Below are 25,941 nucleotides of genomic sequence, written 5' to 3'. Positions count from 1 at the left end.
CACACGCACACACACCGAAATAGACCGCAACTTATAGAGATTTTGTTACACGCACTGTAAATTTTAATTACACACAGCACTTTCATTTTTTTTTTCATTTCCAATAATTTTTTTTACACTTTACTTACCTTTTATTTAAATATTTTTTTTTTTTGCGTATTTTATTCCGTCCGTCCGCTTCATAAATATCCAGTTAGTTTAATCAAGGTATATTTAATGAAGGTATAACTGGTTAATCGAGTACCGGGTTGGTACTACTCGACTCAAGGTATACTTATAGGTCAAGGTACATTTATTGGAGAAGAATTACTTTTTCTTAAGGGGGCTACACCCACTGAGATAGGTTTGACTAATGCTACGTTCACACGTTATGTTATTATATACATGACAAAAGGTTGTTTTTCCCTCCCATCCTATGACGGTGACGTCTAAAGGATGATTGGGTTTGTAGCGTGTCACCCTATGTCTGATTAGAGAAGAGCGACATCTGGGTTTGAACCGTCTGTGTTTTTTATGGCAGCTGGTGAATGCAACCCTGCGTTACCAGCATATGTTACCTCCACATACAAATGTAACTACTACAATGAAAATCGAGGAAACCATATGTTATTTGTTTTTGCGATTTTGGAAAACAAAATTTTATGATGGTTCCTCGGTGGACATGATGGCTTGGGGGAACCATGATGGACAGTAAAGGGAAGATGACTACTTCTTTTTGGATGGAGCCGTGCAAGGAGTAAGAGGTGGTGTACAGAAGAGTGTTGAAAGTGGTGTTTTCAAAAAGAAAGAAAGTCTTTTTGGTTTTGGATTCGGCAGAGAAAAGGAGGCGGAACTGGCTTTTACCCAACAACAAAGAAAAAGACCAAATTCAAAGTTTTAAAGTGATTTATTGAACTTTCAGCACATTTGCTGAAAGAGGAAAAAAATTAACTATAAATTATTGAGAAGTTTTAAAAGCTGTAACAAAATAAATGAAAATAAATACAAATTAAAAACTAAAGAGCTGAAAAAGAAGATTATGAAAAGAAAGGTGATTAAAATAAATCGAACTGAAAGTTATTAAAAGCTGAAAAAGAAAATCTATGAAAACTCTGGGAAAAAAAAAAGAAATGTTATCAAATTAAATAAAAAGGAACCTGAAAAGGGAAAAGTTTCGAAGCAAAGCCAAAGAACCTGAAAAAAAAAAAAGGAAAATACCAATGTAATAATAAAAGACCTGAAAAGAAAAAAAAACTAAAAACCAAATCAAAGTCAATAGTTAAAAATCCTAAACTTGAAAATCAAAGACAATAGACACCACCAAAGTTGATCACAAAATAACAAAAAGCCAAACGCGAAAACATAAAGCTACACCTCCACCTCCTCTGTCCATCGTGGGAAGCTCTATATCAAAAGCACTGGTCAGCCGACAGTGCTGCAGGTACCCTTTTCCTCACAAACACTATTGCGGGACGTATACGTGAACTTAGACGGACGGACAGGACCTTGACACACATATTTCCTACGAATAAAAAGAAGGTTAATTGTTAATAAAGCGGCTAGGCAGGCAAACACCAGACACTTACCTTTCTATTAGTAACACAGCGCTAGAATAAATAGGCGCTGTCCTCAGCTGTTAGGTCGAGCTCAACCTAGGGCCAGGGGGTAAAGATTCTAGACCTTTTGGGCGGAAAGGAGCCCTTACTGCTGTTGGTGTTCGCTTTGCGAACTTAGGCCTTTAAAAAAAATAAACATATAAGACATAAAAAAAAAAGCCAAAGCTTTTATTTACGGGAAATACAATACAGCCGGAATACACATACTTACCACAACCAGACGGACGGACAGACAAGAGGAAAGCGTGGGCACTGCTCAGCCGCTCCAGCACTGACTCCAGTTAGGAGAGACGACCCTGAAGGAAGGCCAGACACCATGAGAAGACCCAATACACCTGTGGAGGAAGGAGAATTTTATTACTATTTTTCTCTTTGAAGGAGAGGAGTTTATATAAACGAAGTTTTTTAATTGCCACTATACAATTCCTTGTTTTGTTTTCTTTGCTTTTTTTTTCGTTTGATTGAACTTTGTCTGGCAATGAATTTTTGATTCGGCTTAATAAATACATACCGTTTATAACGTTTGAAATGAAATTCGCCTTTGCCTAGTTTTCATTTCACAATGGAGGAGTAGTTATCTAAGGTAAGAAGGGGGTAGTGCACCAAGCTGTAAGGGGGGATAAGGGAGACCGATTCTGGGGTATCCAAAACTGTTGGACAACGGATACCATGGTTGGGGTGGGCCGTCCAGGGCACTGTGGGATGTCTCAGTGCCCCCTGAAGAGCGAATCCATAGCGGAAGGTGCGAGTAAGAAGGCGAAAGACATGCCTGCCTTAACATAAGTGGGACCCTGTGTTTTTCATTTCCATCCAGAGCTGGTTTGAAATTTGAATTTTTTTTGTCACCTGTCTCTGGACATGGTGTGTTGGCAAGAACCGCGCCCCAGACTGAGCCACAGCCGGAGCTCTAACGCCAACAGCCAGCGCTCGCCAGCACACTATGTCCCCTTTCTCCGCTGAGACAGTTCGGACCCTCCGGGGTCCACGACACTGTATTAGCAAACATTTCTTACTTCTATTTCAACAAACAAAATCTGCTGTTGCGAATACACAGGTCTGCTGAAAAAAAATTATGGTACATTTTATGGTTGCCTGTTATTTGTTCTGATTACTTTAGGCTTTTTTAGATTTTTCAGAAATTTTGTTGGAAGAGATGATTTTAATTTGTGGAATATTAATGTAACGAAGCTACCTGGTCCTTTAGTATACTTTTCGAAATGTGGCTGAGCATTTGTGTTATTGCTATACTAATGTGTATATGACTGGCATGTTCTATTGTATCTAAATTTAGAGAAAAAAGATTGTTGAAAGTATACATTCAGTGGTAATTATTGGGTTGCCCAAAAAGTAATTGCGGATTTTTCTTATAGTCGGCGTTGACAAATTTTTTTACAGCTTGTGACTCTGTAATTGCATTCTTTCTTCTGTCAGTTATCAGCTGCTACTTTTAGCTTGCTTTAGAAAAAAAGTGTAAAAAAAGTATATTTGATTAAAGTTCATTCTAAGTTTTATTATTTAATCTTTTAAAAAATCCGCAATTACTTTTTGGGCAACCCAATATAAACATCCACTGAAACACACATTTACATATGTGTTTTATTTTTTCTTCTAAAATCCTTTTCATAATAAAGCATCTGCATTTCCAGCAAGCAACAGACTTTTCAGAAGTAAGCCTGCTGCTTCGAAATTGCAGTACTAAGATATATACATTTACAGTTAGTGGCAGTTGCCCAACAACAAAATATTGAGTACACTACCTATAAAAATCAGTGATAAGTGCAACTCTGATTTTGGGTATATTAGTAGTTCGCACCATTTTTCGTTGTTTGTGTGTCATTGTTCATAGCTATAATACACACACACAACCCAAACTCGTTGACAGATAGTGCAATTAACGAGAAAAAAATTGTACTCAGCTGTTTACGGTACACTACCTAGTAATTATGTCATGTGTACTACTGCTGTAAGGCAGCAATATTAACTACTACGATGTGAATGAAGTCAGTACTAGGGTTTAAGGCGAATGTCATTTGTATTTGTTATTATATTTCTATTTCACTGATTTTGACAGATAATGTTCTGTTTTTTTTTTTTTTTTTTGCCAACTGCTCCTACCTGTTAATTAAATTATTTTGGTTATAATGATGAAAATATAACATTAAAACAAATTTAAAGAAGATAAATAAACCACTTTGACATTTGTATTTGCCAATCAAGGTAGTTCTGTTGGGTAGTTTTTTGTTGTTGTGCTAATTGAACCCATGACATAATTACCAGGTAGTGTACCGTAAGTTGCATACTTAATTAAGTATACCCTCAAAACACGCAAACATAACTTTGACAGTCGTTGTATGCAATGCTACATAGTTTATGAGCGCACCAATAAGCATCTGCAGTTTCTCGTCCACGGGAACAATCATAAAAGTAAGTCAACATCGACACTAGCTTGCTTTAATTGTGCTGTGAATTGCGGAAGAAAACGCTAAAATATTCATAGGTAAATACTCTCAAAAATATTAGTTTATCGTATATTTTAATCCTTCAATAGTTTCAATTTCAGATTGTCGCTTGCAAAGTGCACGCTAAGGCCTTTTGATTCACAATACATCAGTTCCAATGGTTTAGACTAAGTGGGATTTGGTTGAATGCAGTTATAATAATATGTTGGATAAGTTTAGATATTTTGATAACAAAAACCTTTGTAGATTCTTTAGTCTAAGATGTAGCAAAATATTGTAATAAAAATGTGAATGTAAGCAAAAAATGTACGAATTTGCTAATCTCTGCATTATAATGTTTACAAAGAGAAAGCAACAAAGAGATGTTTCCATGAAGTAGCGGAAGTAATTTTGAAACATGTTATAGTTCCCCCAGTGATAGGATTTGTGTACCGGAACGAACTTGCTCCAAATATGGAGCTTGCAATGTATTCAAGTTTCCATGTAAATTACTTACTTAAATATCCTTTATTTATATATATTTCTTTCCACAACATCCCTTTAGCGACCACGATAAGCTTAACTTACCACAATGAGCATGTGTATGCAATCAATACATAAAGAGTAGCACTGAATTCAGGTAAAACTGTACAAATATTATTTCCCTTATACAAATCTACTCAAAAAATGTATGAGAGGCAGATGTTTCTTACCTATATACCTACTTGTGGTGTTCGCATTTCAGACAATTTGAAATGATGCCTTTCTTTTTGGTGGTTATTTTCCCTCTACATTTATTGGCAGAAATGCTTAGAGTACGGTTAGTTGAAAAATGCGATTGCTAGCCGTTTCACTCGGCAGCCTTAGGATAGTGAGAAGCTATATAAGACAGCATTAAAAGCTGTGTGGTGTTAGAAAAAATAAAGCAAGGAAAAAAGATGTATGCGTCAATCCCACGTTAGTCGGTTGTACGTTCCCGATTAACCCGAAGGAAAATATTGAGCTTTTTTTAGCCAGAGTACTCATTTATTAAACATATTAGGGCCCTCCTGCAGTATAGAATGCAAGAGGACTGAATGTTTAAGAAATTCAAACAGATCTTTACAAAACTGCTACACATCCCCAGAAACCCTACTGAAGTCTCCTTTTTCTGCGTTTAGCGCGACATTAACCACCGAATAAACCAATAAATCAGCACCCCAACAGCAGCCTTGAGTCATGCCTTATTAACCCCTGGATAAGGAATGTCCTCTCCTTCGAGAAACTAGGTCACAAGGTAACTATTAGCATCAGGTCACGTCCCAATAGCACAGCAATCGTAGAAAAAGGTCAATTTTTTTAAAGTACTAGTACATATGTGGATTCTTTGGTTCTATGACATGGACAAGTCTACTTCTGGCCAGCTAGTCGACAAGCTTATTTCATTTCATCCATTGATAAGTCGCAATTCACCATTCATAAATAAATTCCAAAATTCAGTAGAAAGAATCACTTCCTTTCCCATTCCTAGTTAGGTTTTATTTAAGAGGCAATCTGCCATTAGACTCACTTAGACGTTTTTGTCCATTGGTATACCACAGGAACAGAAGAAGGAAGATGCCTTCTAGTTCCTACCGTTGAACTATCCAGATCGCTTAAAAAAGCCCAACAACTTACGAATTTTCACATCCGCTAAATCAGACAGGTTCCCAAAGAAATAAGAACCTAAAGTGGATCTCGTTCTGACTGCTAGTGCGGAACACACACACAGAAGGTGTTCTATAGTCTCTTCATCTTTAATGTCCTCACAGCTTCTGCAAAAGTCGTTGCTGGTAACTTTCAGCCTTTCAGCATGTTTTCCGATTAGACAGTAACCTGTCATGACGGACACAATGGCTGAGACGTCTGTTCTAGCCAGTGACAGCAAAGTGGTAGACCTCTTCAAGTCTAGATTAGGCTACATAGTTTTGCAATGCTCACAGCCCTCTCTTTGTGACCATCTATCATTAGTTGTCCTTCGGGCCTGGGCCTGATAACTTAACTTACATCACGCTAGAGGCATACCCACAGATTCCAGTATCCCTGAAATGTGAAGGGTAGTTCCTAGTTTCGCAAGCTCGTCCGCTTTACAATTCCCTGGGATATCTCTGTAGCCCGGCACCCAGAACAGATGCATTTTGAACTGTTCAGCCATCTCGTTGAGAGATCTGCGACAGTCGAGGGCGGTTTTTGTGTTCAGAAATACTTGCTGCAGAGATTTAATGGCTGTCTGTCTGTCTGAGAATATATTTATGCCAATCGTCGTAATGACATATCTTAGCCATTCCACCACTTACTTAATTGCAAGGATCTCCGCTTGATACACACTGCAGTGGTTGGGTAACCTTTTCGATATGACCAGTTCTAGATCTTTATAGTACACCCCAAAGCCGGCCAGGTGGGCTAGTAAAGTTTGGAACCATCCGTATATAGGGATATCGTAGTTCCAATCGGTTCTATCAGGAATAGTGGTACAGTACTTTTTATCAAAAAGCGGCTCAAGTAGGGTGTAATCCACACTGTCTGGAACATCGGATATTGTATCAAGGATAACACAGTGTCCATAGCCGCCACATGACCAATGATAAAGCTCCCTTAACCTAACGACAGTAGTCGCTGCAATTTGGGTAGCTACAATATCCAGAGGCATAAGACATAGCATTAAATTTAATGCATTAGATGGTGACGATGCACAAACAAGCCATCTTTTGGATCCGGTTAAGTATTGAGCAGTAGGAGGATTTTTGAAGCGCCGTCCACCAGACAACAATACCATATAGTATTATAGGTCCGACCAATGCATGACACGCGGTCTAAACCCCCAACTTTTGCCAATGGCTCTCTTGCAGGTGTAGAGCAGGGCAAGAGTTACCTTTCTTGCCCTATCCAAAATATTGTATTTGAAGTTCAATCTCCTGTCCAGCAAAACACCCAGGTATTTTGCGTTTTCTGTAAATGGAACATTCTCTCCTCCCAAGGAGACACGTTCCACTGTAGGCAACTTGTATCTCCTGCTAAAAGGAACCATTTCTGTCTTGCACGGATTTATACCTAGACCACTTTCGGTAGCCCACTTTGCTGTTGCACGTAGAGCTTCCTGAAGAATATCTCTTACAGTGATGGGAAACTTTTCCCTAACCGCAATTGCCACGTCGCGTATGCTGGCGACCACTTTTACGCCTTTTTCTTCCAGAGACAATAATATATTGTTAATGGCTATATTCCAAAGTAGAGGAGACAGAGAACATCCTTGAAGAGCTCTTCTGCCGAGGCATCTTTTTAGATCTACCGATCCTAAGCGTACCGTAATGTTACTTTTAGTATGTAAGTTATTAGTAAACTTTCTTACGGTAGTTTTGATGCCTAGAAACTCATGGTCCTTCATTATGGACGTCAGTTTTACATTATTGAAAGCACCTTCGATGTCAAGAAATGCTACCATTTTATATTCCTTGACAGCGAGAGAACACTATGTAGCCAACTAGGTCGTTAAGGGCTATTTCAGTGGATTTGCCTTTACTATATGCATGCTGCTTCCGCGACAGACGATCTCCATGGATCTTTGCCCTAAGATATGTTTCAATCAACCTCTCAAGAGTCTTCAGCTTAAATGATGACAGACTAATAGGACGAAAATCGTTCGCCTTCATGCGGTAGGGTTTTCCTGCTTTCGCCATGAAAATGACCTTCGTGTCCCTCCATCCCACAGGTATATATGACATTCTGATACAAGCAGAGTATATCTCCCTAAGCCAGGGTACCAGTCTATCAGACAGAGCTTGTAATTCAACCGGTGATACATCATCAGAGCCTGGCGACTTAAAGGAGTCGAAACTTCTTATCGCCCAAAGGATTTTCTGCTCAGACACAATTTCCCTAATAGCCTCCGACGAATGCATACCAGTTGTTGTTGTTGTTGTTGTTGTAGCAGTGTGTTATGCACTGAGGCGGCAGCCCTTGCCGATGAAGAACTCCATCGGGTCAATCCGGTACGTACAACCGGCTGCCATGGGATTGAATGCATACCAGTGATAACCTCTGCTGGTGCCACGTTGTCCGTTGGAGAAATTTCCTGGAAATTTGTATCAACAAGTAGTTCTAGTGTTTCCTTACTAGACATTGTCCATAGATTCTCTGACTTCTGAATATACCCCACCGTAATAGGTCTGGAGGATAGGATCTTCCTTAGCCTAGAGGCCTCAGATGTATCCTCCACGGAGCTGCAGAAGTCTACCCAGCATTTGTTCTGAGCCTTTCTCATTTCGTCCTTATATTTTCTTAGCTCAGCCTTATAGATATCCCAATCGTTTGTTGTTCTTGTCGCTTTTGCTCTGTTGAAGAGTTTTCTGCTATCCTTTCTTAGACCAACCAGCTCTGGGGTCCACCACGGCGGTCGCTGTTTGCCCCTTGGCTTGCCACTAGGGCATGTTGACACAAGCGAGCCAATCCCAGTTACTTGATGAATACATTTAACAATAGTTTCTAAATTTACTTTTTATCGTTATAATTGCATACAAATTGATTATGTCTCTTAAACCATTTACTACATTATTCAACACTATATATGTAGGATTATCTGAATGAGTAAAATTATGCCTGTTTGCGTAACACAAATTCTTGGTTAAATAAATGTAAATCCATGATATTTATATATTGGCAATAAAATAGAAAATCGTGCATTGCTTCAATACAAAGTAGGAAAATATTCGCAATGTTAATTGGTGTTTGGTTTAAAAAATTAAAGTTAAATGTTTTTGAGAAAATATGTATAAAAATAGGATTGTTTTTAATGTGTATCATGTGTGTATCATAAAAATGTCAACGAAAAACAGGCTGTTAGTATGTGTAGGCTATGATATAATTAAATATGACTTATTTTATGGAGCACCTCTTTTGGGTGCCATCATTATTTGTATGCCATAGCATAGCGCCCCTTCTAATCCTCCATTTATTATGGATTGTATTTAACAATACAAAATTCTTGGTGCCGACGAGGAGGTTGGTTGTCAAATATCTACGCCACTGGTACGTGTTAAACTTCCTCCTTTATATGGTGGTGGTTTAGGCCTCAAGTAAGTGTTCGAAGGGCTTTCAGTTTGATAGAAACTAGTAGGACTAAAATAAAAACATGTGGAATGAAACATCTCTACTGTATTACGGCATTCATAGTTCAATAATTTACCTTTGGGAGCGCACACTTGTGTTATCCAATAAACAATTGGGGTCCTTTAGACTTTTAAGAGTAGTAACGGGTTGTGAATTTGTATCTGAATATTGTACCATTTGAACAGTTGAGGAAGTTGTGGGATAGGAATCTTTATAGCTGAAATTATGTTAGACTATTAGTTTAAGCTAAAGGAATTTTAAGAAAGTCTGTTATTAAAATGCTGAAAAAATTAAATAATTTAAATAAAATTAAAAACAAACGAAAATCACCTTTCCTCGGTTTTATTTAAATCAGAATCGTTGGAGGAATTCAAACATTCTTCTTTGCAAATGTGAAATATATTATTGAAGAAGAATTCTGATTTTGGATCGTATCTAAAAAAAGAATATAAAAAAATAAAACAAAAATTAAAACTAACAAAAGCAATAACTAAAAACATTAACAATAATGGTAGTTTCTGGTACTTTACATTTGAAAGCATTAAGGATCTTTTGAAATGCCTTTCTGAAGCTGAATACAAACAAGCAAAAAATTGCTAAGTTCTGCCGGGCAAAATTCTGTGAACCCACCACCATGGATTCTACTAACAATTTACACAAATTAACTTAGTTGAAGGGTATGCAAATTGTGGCCATGAACATTTCACTAAGGAACAGGGGCCAACTTCTCACATATCTATGAGTGCAGTCCGATTCAAGTTTTAAGCTCAATGATAAGGGGCCTCCTTTATGTATCCGAGTCCAAACGGCGTGTCGCAGTGCGACACCTCTTTGGAGAGAAGTTTTACATGGCATAGTACCTCACAAATGTTGCCGTTGAAAATGATTTCTGATGGTCTCGCCAGGATTCGAACCCAGGCGTTCAGCGTAATATGCGGACATGCTAACCTCTGCGCTACGGTGGCCTCCAAAAGTTGAAGTTGAAGGGTATATGTTCTGCAAAATCAAGCAATCAGTTTATATAAAAAAGAGGCAAAAAAAAGTCGCCAGAATTTGGAGGGGATTACCACCGTTGAACATTTTTCTGATGTTCTTGCCAAGATTCGAACTCAAGCGTTCAGCGTCATAGGCAAACATGCTAATTTCTGCGCTTTGGTAGCCTCAATTAAAAAACACAATATGCTAAGTTTTATCCAAAATTGAATAATAATTGCGGCTTCTAAAAAATCTAAAACGATTGGCCCATTTGAGGCCCACAACGAGATAGATTAATGAACAGGGGCAAACTATGAAGTACCTGAGCAAAAGGTAATCATGCGGATATCTTTATTCGTTCCGCAATATCCACAGACGGATGGAAGGACATGGCTAGATCGTTTTAGAATATCAAGACGAACAGGACTTTATGAGGTCGCAGATTAATATTTCTATTCTATATTGACTTGAATAGTGTACCCCCATTCAATGGTGGTGGGCATAGATAGCAAGTACTTCACATTAGATTTATACTTACAATTTATGATGTTTAAAACATAATGTTGCCGTAAGTATACCACAAAGTAGGCCAAAAAGAACAGTGGGAATGGCAAAAGCAAAAGCAAATTCATCAATATAATTTCGTGTTGGAACTTCGTCACGTGCCATTCCATGCCAACGATCTGCTCGTCTTTTCATATTCATAGCTTCGCTTTGACCCATAACTTTATTGGCATTGTTCGCTTTAAAGCTCTCAGAATCATGGTTGTGATGGAGCACAGCGGGATCCGTTTCTGTTCCAACCATTTTAAATGCACACCAATCCAGTTTAAAACCAACATTTTCGAATATTTTTTGCACCGATGTACGTTTGTATGTACATGAAGGTAATTTGTACAGAGGGCGTACTTCTTCTTGCAATTGGTTTAGGCGATCAGAAAATTTTGCAAAACTTCCCAAGTGTACAATAACTCTGAAATATAAGGGTATCAATGGAGTATAATGAAAACAAACGTACAGCTTTTGTTTATCTTACCCCTCATGCTGTTGAGGTCGTAGCGGTAAACGGCCACCCATATTGATGGCAGATTCCATGAAAACTAAACTTAAATCTGGCTCACTTTCGGGCCATAAATCCTTACGAAAAATGTTGCGTAAATTCTCAACTCTTCCGGGATCCATTAGATGTACCCAATTTAAATTATCAATTTTCATTTGAACCACATTAGGAGCATGAAACTTGGAAGCAATGGTCAATACCAATTCACAATGACGTGTTTCGTAGTTCTGTTTGTTTAAGGCTATTATCTCCAAAATAATTTTTTTCGATGCTAAACGAGCAGGTGGAGTACCGTAAAGAAAACCGGCATGATGTTCTTGACTGTACATGTATCGCATCCAGGAGGGTAAATCGGGATAAGATTTCAAAGAAGGCGTATAACGAAATTGTTCATTGATAACTTGATGTGTCCAATTGAACATGGAGGGTTCAATTTTGAAAGTATATAGTTCTCCCACAGAAGCTTGACCTAATATTTGGTTGCTACTAGTAGACTTCACAATAGACGTGCACAGTAGCAAGGTCGTTGATAGACACAAGAATATTTTCGATTTAGAATACATTTTTTTCTATCTTTCCTAATTCAACACATAGTAATTGCAAAGATTTAACTATAGCGGCAACAAAAACTAGCGATAATACAGAAGACAGTTTTCTTTTAATTTCTTAGTTCATTGGCAATTTCAAAACTATATATTGTCCAAGTCGTTGAAAAAGTTGTGTATCTAATACTAAAATACTTTTTTTTTGCTCAAATGGGGGTGGTAAATGGGGAGAGTCATATGTTTGGGAGCAAATTTATTTGAATGATTGCCAAAATGAGAAATGTAAACAGAGAACATAACGGTAGAAAATCTATATAACATCTCTGTTTAACGTTAGAAATATTTGCCAATGGCCATATGACTAAAGAATTGTAAGCGCAACCTTATCTATTAGCGTTTACTGCTAAAATTTCCATGTATCGTAATAAAAAAAATTAAACGTAGCAGCCTAGGTAAATAAATAGAAGGCAGCGCCGCGACCAGATGGTTTAATTTGTATACTCTACACCACTACTGTGGTACAGGGTTATAACTTAACAAAAGCGAGCTAGACCCATTGTTAAGTATACTGATCGATTCAAAATAACTTTCTGATTCAATTATCTATGTCCGTTTGTCCATCAGGTGACTTGAGAACTCAGGTCACATTCGCGACACACATCCTGTACGTTAGCATCAATTCTTGCTCTGTAGGAGTTGAGAAAGAATTATCGTAAAATTCTTGGTCAGTCTTCATTGATGGAGAATACGGTATCGTATGCACCACGATCTTTATCTTGGCTCAATAATAAAGAAAGAGCTACATACTTTTCGCACGCATTAAAAATGCGACCCTTCAAACAAATCCCACAAAAGCGACGAGCAAAACTTTAAGAATTTTCAACTTTGAAGGCCTAAACAGAATGAGAGCGTTGAGAAGCGTCGCGTTGAATAATGAAACTCTGCAACCAAAAACACTACTTCACGTGTGGCAACATTGAATGACGCCAGCTTTCAAGTTCCAAAGGTGGAAATTTTTTAATTTTTCCGCATTGCCTTTGAGTGCAGTGTTGCATTTTTTCAACGCGACGCTCGAAAACAATGTTCAACGCGCTCATTCTATTTCAGCAATGTTTTAAGGCGTCAAAGTTAAAAAATTTTAGCTTTTGCGCCTTGTTTTTGAGGTGTTTGTTAGCAAAGTTGCATTTTTAATGCGCTCATTGTTCACTCCACCTTAAAATGGCAAAACTGCACTTTATAGGTTGCAAATCCGATTCCGCTGAAATTTGGTGTGTGGATGTGAGTTGACCACAGGAACACAAATGCGATGTTCGTTTTTCGGGCAAAGGTCACTAGTCCCTCTTGGGGTATATGGATATCAAAAAAATGTGCTCTTTTTTTAAAAAAAAAATTCTTTCTTTTAAACCCAAGATATATTCATTTACAGGTAGTGGCAGTTGCCCACCAACAAAATATTGAGTGCACTATCTATCAAAATCAGCGATTAGTGCAACTCTGATTTTGAGTATGAAACTAGTTCGAGCCATTTTTCGTTGTTTGGGTGTGGTTCTTAACTATAATTCACACACATACAACCAAAACTCGTTGATAGATAATGCACCTCGCGAGAAAAAATTGCACTCAGCTGTTTAGGGGACACTACCTGGTAATTATGTCATGTTTAAACCCCTTTTACACTGTTCATTAAACCCGGATTTAAGGCTCTCGTCAGCTGATTTTTTGGAGGGAAAACAGATGATTGAGCCATTAAATCCAAATTTAAAGAGCAGTGTAAACTGGCTTTTAGAGCTTTATTTAGTTTGCATATTTACCATAATCTACTTGTTTGTACCTTTCACTTGATATCCATGTTGCTTATGTTACCTGCGTTAAAAATTTTTAAGACCCCCTTAGGACCTTCCCGGACCGGTTTTTCCATGTTGACAATCTACTCTACGTTTTATTTTATAAACATATTGCCTAGGTTGGACCACTTTCTTCCAAGGGGGAGTTTTTGGCCCCTAGGGGACCTAGGATTAAATTAACATTAGGAGGGGTGCAAAAAGTGAAAAAATCAGGGTGAAAAAATCAGGTACGCCCTATTAAATGCAGTTTTCCCAATACAAGGTTGTATAAAAACATAAAAACCATATGGCTGAAATCCATAGAATCCATCATTTTGCCGTCAAGCTGATTTACAAAATCGATGCTGTTTTCAACACACCCAAAGAAAGACGTCTCGAAACTAGCTACCAGAAATTGGAGAAGTGGCGCAGAAGATCGAGGCGCTTGAAAATATATCGGCTAGGGAAACAAATGTTCTGTTGTAGACAATTTCGATAGGTTACACTTACAAACACGCATCTTTTGTTGTATTGTTGAAATTAGCAAGTCTTATGTAATCATGGTTGATATCATGGTGAAACAATCAAAGGTGGTCTCATTTGTACAACAACCACAAATCATATGGTGCAATCCGCCATCTTGTCATCAATCTGATCGACGTTTTGCCGACACGCTCAAAGGAATTTGTGTGCGTGTGTATATACGTGTGCGTACATGAGCAGAAAATATGCGAGAAAGAAGATAGCAACAAAGTGTATGCAAATAAAAATCTGACACCTTAACACTGTCAAATCTGGCCGGCAGTTAACAGCTGCTAGCGTGAGACCACCTTATTAAATCCGGCTTGGGCTGATATGTAAATCGATATTTAATTCGAACAGAAATTGGTTACAATTGCTTGACAAAGAGTTGAAGGAAAGTAATGGAAAAGAGAAAACGACGTATCGCTCTTGCCACGATGACAACACATTTGATGTACCATTCAGATTGCCCATTGTATGTATATGTGACGTAAATGTTTTCAATGTTTACGTCGTACTATAATTACTTTAAATAGCAGCTATATTGGCAGCCCTAAGCTAAACATATGACTACAAATTACAGCTTTAAATTGAGTTGGGTACCACTGCTGTGCAGTGATAAGAGCTAAAAAGCAACATTAACATACAAAAAATACGTGGCGCTAGCAAGAAGTTCAAGTTCTTATATTCTGCATCGAATTATAATGAATTAAAGTTGCCGAAAGTATTACAAAGAAAAATGACGTTAGCCGAAATCTTTCTGATGAGCATATACTACGCTTCAGCAGTATTTACAGTAATTTTGATATCGGTAAATAAAAAAAAAACTTCTACGGCCACCACCGGCACAAGGAAACATTCATATATTGATTTTCTAAAATTTATTGTATTGTATAGCTTGTAATTATACAAAAGTCGCTTACCACACCATTGCCGGTGATAAAACGTCACAAACAGGAGAAGACCTATCTGGATCCCAATATTTTGAAGAATATTGAATTCCCAAGCATAGAGGATGAACCGACGTTAGACTTGAGTGTCATTGTACCTGCCTACAATGAAGAGGAAAGGAGTAAGTTAATGATAACAAATTACAGTGGCGGTATGCAGTGTTTATTCATAGATAAGCACATATGAAGAATGACAGAGTGGTCATACATTAATGGACGCTTTAGAGTCACAAGAAAACACTACCAATCGCTATAGGCCTGAAAGAAAGTGCACGTATTTCTGCATTGCGTGCAGAAATACTTGCTTTAAATAGCAATTTTAGTTTATGGCTGTAATCACTTCCGTATTAAAAAATGATTTTTGCCATGATATATTTGAATTATTTGCATGAATTATAATCAACAATTTAGTGGTACCACATGTAAAAACTGGAATCTTTAACGAGTTATCTAAAATGAAAAGCAAACATAAGATGTACACATGTGCATACACTAATTTTATAAAACATTCGAAAACTTTTTTCGGAATAATTTTTTGAACATTAAAGTAGAGATTTTTATAGCAAATTTAAATACCAAAATCATCAACAGGTTCTCCAATCTATTAAGCAAATTTAAGACATACTGTCAATTTCTGTAAATCATTGTTGATAAATATATGCTAATGGTATGCTAGTGCCATCTATTCTGGGCGAATGTCAAGACTATGTAATTAGGAGCTAAATTTAGACACACGAATGCTATTTTTATAAATCATATGGCAAATGCTTAGAATTAGTATGGATGATAGTTGTCTGAACTACTTTAAATCATAACGACAATATAGGGGATAACAAACCTTCTCCAATCTCATGAATAAATTTAAGGTACATCTTGTATATCTTTTTCAAAATAATTTATGTTAACGTTATTGCAGTGCCCTCTATGTTGGATGAATGTTTGGAGTACTTGGAAGCTAAATCAAAAGCTGAAAACTTCACCTATGAAATTATTGTGGTAAGCGATGGCAGTTCGGATGGCACTGTTGCATTGGCTTTAAAATACTCCAAACGTTATACTGTGGAAAAGGTGCGAGTCTTGGAATTGGTAGAAAATCGTGGAAAAGGCGGAGCTGTACGATTGGTAAGTATTCAAGATAGACACTTAGTTATCATAATAGACGCAAAATGAAAACTATGATTACAGTATTACGACCTGATTTCTATAGACAAAAATAACTATTGTTGATGAATTTGTCTCGCTTTTTGTTCAAAAATAGGCAGTGAGTCACTTAGATGTTAGATAAAAAGCCTCTAAACTTCTCGCTTCCAAACAAAACAATGATAATGATAACAAAACTTCATTCACAGAGACCGAACGTGTTAAGGGGAACAACTTTCATTGGTCCTCATTGAAAAGAATTTATCGCAATTTGGAACGTTAGAATTCAAAAACTGTAAATTGTTTAGAAATCTAGAAGTAGAAGTTGTGCTGTATATGTAGCTGAGTTTTTTCAGTAGAGGTATTACTCGAATATTTGGTGTATGGTCAATTTCTTTTGGAATACTCTCCAAACACTACTATGGTACAGGGAATAATAACTTGTTGATTTTTTTTTGTAGCACCCCAAATTGTTCATCGTTATAGATTCCATAGATTTGTGCCTTTTTAATTGAGAGAGCCTAAGCAGTCTCAATGTCTATTTAATTAGATCAAAATCTGTTCAGATTGATGAAAAGGGACAAAATACGCCATTCGCCGTATTCGTGGTCTCCGAGCCCATGAACAGCCATCACAATTTGCCGTGGGCGAAGTTACGAATGTCATCCGTGGCGCCAAATCATCCAAGGCGTTGAACCCCGACGGAATCTCTACGTTGATGTTGAAGAATCTGTCTCATTTCCTTCTTCTATGACAACCACAATGTCTATTTAATTAGATCAAAATCTGTTCAGATTGATGAAAAGAGACAAAATACGCCATTCGCCGTATTCGTGGTCTCCGAGCCGATGAACAGCCATCACAATTTGCCGTGGGCGAAGTTACGAATGTCATCCGTGACGCCAAATCATCCAAGGCGTTGAACCCCGACGGAATCTCTACGTTGATGTTGAAGAATCTGCATTTACCTGGAGTTGAGTACCTTACTACTGTCCTCAACCTGTCTTTGAACACTACTATAGTTCCCTATGTCTGGAAAATGGGCAGAGTAATCCCGCTACTGAAGCCTGGAAAGGACCTGAGTTTAGAGGAGTCGTACAGACCGATCTCCCTTCTCTCTCTCTCCCTCGAGGCTCACTCCTACCGAGCCTCGTAGGAGAATTTCCATTCGCCAAGCATCAACATGGTTTTCGAAGACTGCATAGCACAACAACAGCTTTGCATGCCATTACCGCACACATTTGTCGTGGCTTCAACCAGCACAGGCCATGTGATAGGACGATCCTCGTGGCACTGGACCTATCGAAGGCATTCGACACGGTCAAATTATTTGAGGAAATTGCCAACACGCCCCTCCAGCCAGGCCTGAAATGCTGGGTCGCGAATTATCTGTGTTGTCGCCAGTCATTTGTGGAACTTAGGGATAAGAAGTCGAAGCACCGTAGAGTGAAACAGGGATTTCCCCAAGGTGGGGTATTATCTCCGGCACTGTTTAACCTCTACCTTTCCTCCATTCCACCCCCTCCAGACAGCATAGAGATCGTATCATAAGCGGACGATTGTACAATCATGGCATCAGGCCCCGCACCCATTGTTAACATCTGCGATAGGCTGAACGTCTACCACAACGAACTTGCCTCATATTTCGCTGCAAGAAATCTGAAGATATCTGCCACCAAATCTTCAGCCACATTGTTCACTACAAATACGTGTGAGGTGAATACTGAGCTGACAGTGATGGTTAATGGAGAAATGATTCAGAAAGTGTCCCAAAATACTTGGCGTCACATTTGACAGCTCTTACACATTCTCCCCACATGTCACAGCAATTTGCGATAAAGTCAAAAGTAGAAACAAGGTCCACAAGTCACTTGCTGGCAGCATTTGGGGTGCAGACAAAGAAACCTTCAATCCCATGGCAGCCGGTTGTACGTACCGGATTGACCCGATGAAGTCCTTCATCGGCAAGGGCTGCTGCCTCAGGGTAAAACACACTGCTACAACAACAACAACAAAGAAACCTTTTTGACCACGTACAAAGTTATGCTGCGCTAGTGTGGTCTCGTCAGTTTTGTGACACGCAGTGGAATAATATTCAGATCTGTCAGAATGCCGCCCCGCTGAAATGTGATGAGCTGTCTCCTCGCGACTCACGACCGCCTCCCATTGCACCTGAAGACTTTGGTCTCCACCGGCATACCAGAGTAATTCTGGCTCAATTCATCAATCACGTTCCGGCAGATGCAGCCGTCTCAACTCCTACAGAGCAAGGATTGATGCCGATGTTCAAGATGTATGTCCCGATTGTAATCAGGAACCGCACGATACACGTCAACTGTTTAACTGCCCAGCCAGACCTACTTGACTCAGACCCATATCCCTGTGGACGCACCTCATCGTGGTCGCAGAGTTCCTGGGTCTTGACACTCAACAGAATCAAGCAGACGAAAGATAGAACACAACAAACTGCTTCAACAACAACAACAAGACAAGATGTGTATCCATAATATTGGGCGTCTCATGCCACTATGGACATACATCTAAGACAGTAATAGGCTTGTTTTGTCTGTTATTGTGTCCTCACCTAAGTGCCGGTGTCTGTTAGAGGCGAAAGACGGGCAATGACATAGGAAATGCTCCAAAGTTTTTACCTGTAGGTTAGGTTAGATTGAAACCAGGGTATGGCATTATGGACATATTCCTAAGCGAGTAATGTTATTGCTGTTTTTGTATTGCTGTATGTGAAAGATGCGATCCTCGTCAAGCTCCATATGTGAGCAAACTCGTTCCGGGCCATCGGATCGATCGCCACGGGAACGTCATTGCCGAACTTAACGCGCTTTTAGTAATACAATAGAAAAGATGGGGCGGATATTAATCCCCCCTATGTCACTATGGATATACACCTAAGCCAGTAATCGCCTTGTTTAGCGCTCTAAATACTCAAAAGTAACCTCGAAAAAAACTAACTCAAGAATACTGTGCTACTTACAAAATACTTAATTACTTTCCATACCAGCCGGCTACTCTGGGAAAGGTCAATTTTTATGCCCACCATCATAGGATGGGGGTATACTAATCATCACTACTAGTCATTCCGTTTGTAACCCCTCGAAATATTGATCTAGGACCCCATAAAGTATATATATTTTTGATCGTCTCAAACTCTGATTCGAACTAGCTATGGTTGTCCGTCCGTCTGTCGAACTCACGATAGCGGTCGAACGCATAGAGCTAGCCGCTTGAAATTTTGCACAGATACTTTATATTGATGTAGGTCGTTGGGGATTGCAAATGGGCCATATCAGATCAGATTTGGATATAGCTCCCATATAAACCAATCTCCCGATTTGACTTTTTGAGCCACTGAAACCCACAATTCCCGATTTGGCTGAAATTTTGCACATAGTGTTTTGTTATGACCGTTTTTTCTAGGATTGGAGTATTTGAGAGAATGATCCTTCGTAAAATATATGGACCAGTTTGCGTTAATGGAGAATATAGGCGACGTATGAACCACGAGCTGTATGACGACGGTAGCATAGTTACACGCATCAAAATACAACGGCTGCGTTGGCTAGGTCATGTTGTCAGAATAAATGAAGAAGCTCCAGCAAAGAAGTCTTTTAAAGGCAGACACGGTGGTACACGCAAACCGGGAAGACCAAAATCCCGATGTAAAGATCAAGTAGTGGGGGATACCTCGAAACTTGGTGTTCGAGATTTTAGAATGAGCGCAGAAGATCGAGGTGCTTGGTACGCTATTCTACGTTGGGCTAGTGGAACAAATGTTCTGTCATAGCCAATTAAGTAAATAAGTATGTAGCAGTTTTGGTATGACTTTCAAGAACTGTGCCAAGTACGGCCCAAATTAGTCAAGAACCTGATATAGCTCCCATATAAACTGATCTCCCGATTTGACTTTTTAAGCCCCCGGAAGCCTCAATTTTCATCCGATTTGACTGAAATTGTGCACAAAGCAGTCCGTTATGACTTTTAAAAAACGGAGCCAAGTACGGTCCAATTCGGTCTATAAACTGATATAGCTCCCATATAAACCGATCTCCCGATTTGATTTCCTGAGCCCCTCGAAGCAGCAATTTTTGTCCGATTTGGCTGAAATTTTGCACATAGTGTTCTGTTATGACTCCCAACAACTGTGCCAAGTACGGTCCAATTCGGTCTACAACTAAAGGGTGATTTTTTTGAGGTTAGGATTTTCATGCATTAGTATTTGACAGATCACGTGGGATTTCAGACATGGTGTCAAAGAGAAAGATGCTCAGTATGCTTTGACATTTCATCATGAATAGACTTACTAACGAGCAACGCTTGCAAATCATTGAATTTTATTACCAAAATCAGTGTTCGGTTTGAAATGTGTTCATTCACCGTAACGTTGCGTCCAACAGCATCTGAAAAAATACGGTCCAATGATTCCACCAGCGTACAAACCACACCAAACAGTGCATTTTTCGGGATGCATGGGCAGTTCTTGAACGGCTTCTGGTTGCTCTTCACTCCAAATGCGGCAATTTTGCTTATTTACGTAGCCATTCAACCAGAAATGAGCCTCATCGCTGAACAAAATTTGTCGATAAAAAAGCGGATTTTCTGCCAACTTTTCTAGGGCCCATTCACTGAAAATGATTTGCAAGCGTTGCTCGTTAGTAAGTCTATTCATGATGAAATGTCAAAGCATACTGAGCATCTTTCTCTTTGACCCCTTTTCTGAAATCCCACGTGATCTGTCAAATACTAATGCATGAAAATCCTAACCTCAAAAAAATCACCCTTTAGATATAGCTCCCATATTTAGAAAGAATTCATGGTGGTAGATTCCTAAGATTTGGCCCGGCTGAACTAAGCACGTTTTTACTTGTTAGTTTTGTTTTGGTTGTTGTAGCCACATTTTCATGCGGAGGTGGCGATCCTCGTCAAACTCCTATTGGTTAGCAAACTCTTTCGGTCTAAAGGGCCGATCGCCGCGGGAACAAGGTGGCCATTGGTTATTTAAAGGCACCAATAAACCGCCTTGTCTAATCGAGCATCATAGACGCATAATTTTGTTGCCCGGCACGGGATAGCTGTGAGCACCACGCAGGCTGTGAAATTAAGGTCCGATATTAGCTGCTAGCTACCGCGTACGTCCACAGGTTACGGATCAATCCCATGGCAGCCCGTTGTACGTACCGGATTGACCCGATGGAGTCCTTCAACGGCAAGGGCTGCCGCCTGACTATACAACAACAACAACAACAGGTTATGGATAGTGAATGCTAAATACTGAGTACCTGCTTCATACTGAGTATCTGCAACGACCGCAATGACAAAGCGAGTTATTGGCGCCTCTATATAACAAATGGCCACACTGTTCCCGCGGCGATCGGTCATTTGGACCGGAACGATCTTTTTAACTTACAGGAGTTGGACGAGAATCGCCACCTCCACATGTAAATATGGCTACAACCAGAAAAACACAATTTTGTTCCAACAACATTTTTTTTAAAATTTTGTTATATTCATAATTGTATAATAAGTCATATATCTTATATATCTTTATAGGGCATGCTAAGTGCTCGTGGCCGTAATTTATTGTTTGCCGATGCGGATGGTGCTACGAAATTCTCCGATTTAGATAAGCTGTACGACGCACTGAATAATATCAACAATAGCTGGAAAAGAGATGCAGTAGTTATTGGCTCAAGGGCACATTTGGAGCAAGATGCAATAGCCACAAGAAGTGCATTTAGGTAATAAAAACAAAAACTGTTGTTGTAGTAGCAGTGTGTGGTACACTGAGGCGGCAGCCCTTGCCGATGAAGGAATTCATCGGGTCAATCCGGTACATACAAACGGCTGTCATGGGATTGTATTCTGTACTTGCCGCGCTTGTTCTTAAAATACAATCGCAAATTTGCCCATTAACCTTCCACGAAGGAACAGGGGCAAACTTCTCACAAATCAATGAGTGCTGTAGTATTCAAATTTTAAGCTCAATGATAAGGGACCTCCATTATATAGCCAACTCCGAACGGCATGCCGCAGTGCGACACCACTTTTTGGAAAAGTTTATACATGGCTGTCATACCAAATGGTACAGTAGCCAGCATTAGGAGGGGATAATCGCCGCTGAAAATTTTCATTATGTTCTTGCCAGGATTCGAATCCAGGCGTTCAGCGTAATAGACGGACATGCTTAACTCTGCACTACGGTGGCCTCAAATACATGATCATTAATTAAAATTTAACGAAAAAATCCACTCTTAAATTAGCTTATTATCGCCAAGTGAGATAGAGTTGAAGAAAACAGATATCACATTATTGCTTCTTATCACAGATGCTTTCACCACAACAATATGCTTTTCGATGATTACCTAGACCAGGAGGCCACCGTAGCGCAGAGATTAGCATGTCCGCCTATGACGCTGAACGCCCAGGTTCAAATCCTGGCGACACCAGAAAAAACATTTTTCAGCGGTGGTTTTCCCCTCCTAATGCTGGCAACATTTCTCTCTAAAGAGGTGTCGCACTGCGGCACGCCGTTCGGACTCGGCTATAAAAAGGAGGCCCCTTATCATTGAGTTTAAACTTGAATCGAACAGCACTCATTGATATGTGAGAAGTAAGCCTCTGTTCCTTAGTGGAATGTTCATGGGCAAAATTTGTAATTTACCTAGACCATCATCAGTAACACTTGAAATAAGAAATACTAATAGTATTGGGTTGCCCAAAAAGTAATTGCGGATTTTTCGTATAGTCGCCGTTGACAAATTTTTTCACAGCTTGTGACTCTGTTATTGCATTCTTTCTTCTGTCAGTTATCAGCTGTGACATTTAGCTTGCTTTAGAAAAAAAGTGTAAAAAAAGTATATTTGATTAAAGTTCATTCTAATTTTTATTAAAAATGCATTTACTTTCTTTTAAAAAATCCGCAATTACTTTTTGGGCAACCCAATAGTTTATATATTCCTCAACTTTTAACTATCATATATATGTATAAAAATAACATAATATAAAATTTACTTTCTTCATTACAGAACTTTCCTTATGTACGGCTTTCACTTTTTAGTATGGCTTTTTGCTGTGCGTTCTTTGAAAGACACTCAATGTGGATTTAAACTATTGACAAGATCAGCTGCTAAAAAACTATTCACCGTTATGCATGTAGAACGATGGTACCTCATATTTACTTTAACAAAAACCTTTGAGAATTTTATTAACATTTTTATTTATATACATTTTAGGGCATTTGATGTAGAGCTGCTATATCTTGTTGAACAATTACACATTCCAGTACGTGAAGTGGCTGTAACTTGGCATGAAATTGATGGCTCCAAACTCACACCATTTTGGTCGTGGCTACAAATGGGAGTTGATTTATTCCTAATCTGGTTCCGCTACACAATTGGAGCATGGGAAATTGTTCGCACTAAGCCACACACAGAATAATCTCGTTTTTGGTTTGTTTTTTTGACACACAATTTAGTTCCGTAACTCCATGTGAATATTTAAAAAAATCCAAGTTTTTTTGAGCTTTTTGCACTATACATTTATTAATGTATAAATAAAAGAAGCTTTTATATTTTGTATAAAAGTTAAATTTAAACTTTAAGAACAATTTATAAGTTAAAGTTTGTTAAATATACTACACATAATTTTCGTTTATTTTCGAAATTAAAATGTTACTATTTCCGTAATATGTTCGCCAAATATGTTAGACGAAACATTTTGCTCGGAATGCCTTTGAGCATAGTAAGTAAGAGAAAAGCCTTCAAATAGCTTTGATATGTTGAAACAGACAGATGTGGAATGAGCCATACATAGTAGCTACAACAGCAGTCGCGGACAGCTACAACAGCAGCCGGGTCGCACCGGCTCTTGCACAAATACTGAGTGCCTATGATTATCGATATGACAAGGCAAGGCCACCCTGTTCCCGTGGCGATCGGTCCTTTGTACCGGAACGACCTAGCTCACCTACAGGAGCTTGACGAGGATCGCCACCTTCACATAAAAACGTGGCTACAACAACCACGTCTTTCTGGGGTTGGTGCTAGAACTCTGTGAATAGCAAGCAAATTAGCAAATGTCAAAAACAACATAACTTTTAAAAATCTGGGTGGAAGGCTAAAACTTTTCTGGGGATGCTCCGACCACCGTCCAAAGGTGTTTTTACGCTTATGGGGTTAGGAAATGCTTCAAAGTCTCATCGTCTTCCCCACAGATTTCCCCCATAATTGTGCCCGAAGTCCCATACTGATTTTCTAACTATCACTTAGTATTAGCCTCTTCTCATAGGATTTCGTCATCCTTCGGACGGTTTTACTGTTTGATAGTGCTACATGGGTGCACTTTGCTCACGCTATCAACTCGGACTGCATCGCCTTATGAGGTTTCGATTTCACATCTATCACCTACTCCCTCTTACTCCCCTATGACCCAGCAACCAGATGATGCAGATCATACCATACATATAGAAGTCGTTAATCTCATTCTACGACTCTAAGACCATTCGCGCTTTTATCTTGCCGGTTGCTCTATGGGCAACTTACTGTACGTAAATATGATTACACTCGATTTTGTCGCGTTCTCTAGGTCCTTAGTGTGGATGCCCAGACCTGTTCTTCCCTTCAGCCTGAGCCATCCGTTTAGCATGAACTACCACCAGTTGGCAATACCAGAGTTCTGTCAATCCCATGGCAGCCGGTTGTACGTATCGGAATGACCCCATGGAGTCCTTCATCGGCAAGTGTACAACACACTGCTACAACAACAATACACGTTCTATTAAAAGAAGATCGCGTCAGTGTCTCATTCATCAGTGCTAACTCACATATTCAATTCGAAACCTCTTCCGATCCAGTAAGGTTTCCTATTGTCGCCTATATTATCCCGTTGTTGTTGTGGCAGTGTGTTGTGTTCTACCTTCCGTCTACTTGGTTCTGTGGGGTTTGTCCAAAAGGATATGGGTCTGAGTTGAGAGGGTCTGAGTTGAGTGGGTCTGAGTTGAGTAGGTCTGGGGAGTTAAACACATGTCGTGGGTCCTATGGTCACATCCTGCACGTTGACATCAATCCTTCCTCTGTAGTTGTTGTTGTTGTAGTAGCAGTGTGTGGTACACAGAGGCGGCAGCTCTTGCCGATGAAGGAATACATCGGGTCAATCCGGTACATACAACCGGCTGCCATGGAAATAACCTCTGTAGTAGTTGAGACGGCTGTATCTGCCGGATCGTAATTGAGCCACAACTATTCTGGTTTGCCGGTGGAGGTCAATTTCTTCAGGTGCAATGGGAGACAAAGACCACACCGCATATATTGCCAAGACTCGCTTAATCTCTCTCTTGTAGCATTGAACCTCACGCTCTAGATCATGTAGATCCACCTTAAGGTTTCTGAGTGGTGAATACCTATCCATAAAAAGATGGTTTGAATGGTCTCTGCGATAACAGCCCAGCAGGTATAGATTAGACAACATGTAGTTATGCCTTCGCATGGCTAGGATCTTTGTGTCCTAATGAAGATGGTTTACGGGAGAACTGAGATTTTCTGAAAGATTTGAATGTTCATCCCTGTTTCGGTTTTCGAAATCTCAAAACGATGTGATTTTGTTTGACTTATATCTTGCAAACCTTATCATTTCTATGTTGGAATGCATACTATTAATCAAATTTCTATATATTAAGAGGAATACGAAGGCAAAATATATTTTTGACGTTTTGCGTGTTCGAAAACCGAATGTAGTTGAAGAGAACACACTGGCGGTC

At 39.2% G+C, this 25,941-nt stretch overlaps 2 protein-coding genes and 2 long non-coding RNA genes across 6 annotated transcripts; 2 read left to right on the top strand and 2 right to left on the bottom strand.

Moving 5' to 3' along the window:
- Positions 1–548: 548 nt before the first annotated feature.
- Positions 549–2,578, bottom strand: LOC131995743 (uncharacterized). Its single transcript, XR_009397591.1, has 3 exons — positions 1,807–2,578; positions 1,566–1,715; positions 549–1,501 (listed from the first exon to the last, which is right to left on the bottom strand). It is a non-coding gene; the product is annotated as an uncharacterized LOC131995743 (long non-coding RNA).
- Positions 2,579–3,896: 1,318 nt separating this feature from the next.
- LOC131995874 (uncharacterized) lies at positions 3,897–4,363 on the top strand. 2 transcript variants are annotated; one of them, XR_009397664.1, is made up of 2 exons: positions 3,897–4,092; positions 4,156–4,363. It is a non-coding gene; the product is annotated as an uncharacterized LOC131995874 (long non-coding RNA). The 2 variants fall into 2 exon arrangements; XR_009397663.1 differs by having other exon boundaries at positions 4,144–4,363.
- Positions 4,364–8,530: 4,167 nt separating this feature from the next.
- LOC106085983 (epsilon-sarcoglycan) lies at positions 8,531–11,923 on the bottom strand. Of its 2 annotated transcripts, XM_013250472.2 has the most exons (5): positions 11,169–11,923; positions 10,671–11,105; positions 9,488–9,592; positions 9,234–9,374; positions 8,531–9,166 (listed from the first exon to the last, which is right to left on the bottom strand). In XM_013250472.2, the coding sequence occupies exons 1-5, from the start codon at positions 11,753–11,755 to the stop codon at positions 9,058–9,060; spliced, it is 1,377 nt and encodes a 458-aa protein (XP_013105926.2). In that variant the 5' UTR covers positions 11,756–11,923; the 3' UTR covers positions 8,531–9,057. The 2 variants fall into 2 exon arrangements, with proteins under 2 accessions (XP_013105926.2, XP_013105927.2); XM_013250473.2 differs by lacking the exon at positions 9,488–9,592.
- Positions 11,924–14,658: 2,735 nt separating this feature from the next.
- LOC106085985 (dolichyl-phosphate beta-glucosyltransferase) lies at positions 14,659–23,872 on the top strand. Its single transcript, XM_013250475.2, has 6 exons — positions 14,659–14,893; positions 14,980–15,154; positions 15,949–16,154; positions 21,738–21,925; positions 23,213–23,350; positions 23,420–23,872. The coding sequence occupies exons 1-6, from the start codon at positions 14,822–14,824 to the stop codon at positions 23,622–23,624; spliced, it is 984 nt and encodes a 327-aa protein (XP_013105929.2). The 5' UTR covers positions 14,659–14,821; the 3' UTR covers positions 23,625–23,872.
- Positions 23,873–25,941: the final 2,069 nt, after the last annotated feature.

Source organism: Stomoxys calcitrans, chromosome 3 (assembly GCF_963082655.1).
Source record: "Stomoxys calcitrans chromosome 3, idStoCalc2.1, whole genome shotgun sequence".
In the NCBI taxonomy this organism is placed as follows: domain Eukaryota; kingdom Metazoa; phylum Arthropoda; class Insecta; order Diptera; family Muscidae; genus Stomoxys; species Stomoxys calcitrans.
The sequence above is the reverse complement of the archived record's forward strand: the minus strand, read 5'-3'. Positions and strand labels throughout refer to the sequence as shown.

Coding starts and splice junctions, on each gene's coding strand:
- LOC106085983 (XM_013250472.2), bottom strand. CDS start 11,755: ATGTATTCTAAATCGAAAATATTCTTGTGTCTATCAACGACCTTGCTA. Junction 9,593..10,670: donor TGTTTTAAACATCATAAATT/GTAAGTATAAAT, acceptor TTCTTTTTTTAG/ATACGATCCAAAATCAGAAT. Junction 9,375..9,487: donor TTAAATAAAACCGAGGAAAG/GTGATTTTCGTT, acceptor ACATAATTTCAG/CTATAAAGATTCCTATCCCA.
- LOC106085985 (XM_013250475.2), top strand. CDS start 14,822: ATGACGTTAGCCGAAATCTTTCTGATGAGCATATACTACGCTTCAGCA. Junction 14,894..14,979: donor TTACAGTAATTTTGATATCG/GTAAATAAAAAA, acceptor TGTATTGTATAG/CTTGTAATTATACAAAAGTC. Junction 21,926..23,212: donor GCCACAAGAAGTGCATTTAG/GTAATAAAAACA, acceptor TCTTCATTACAG/AACTTTCCTTATGTACGGCT.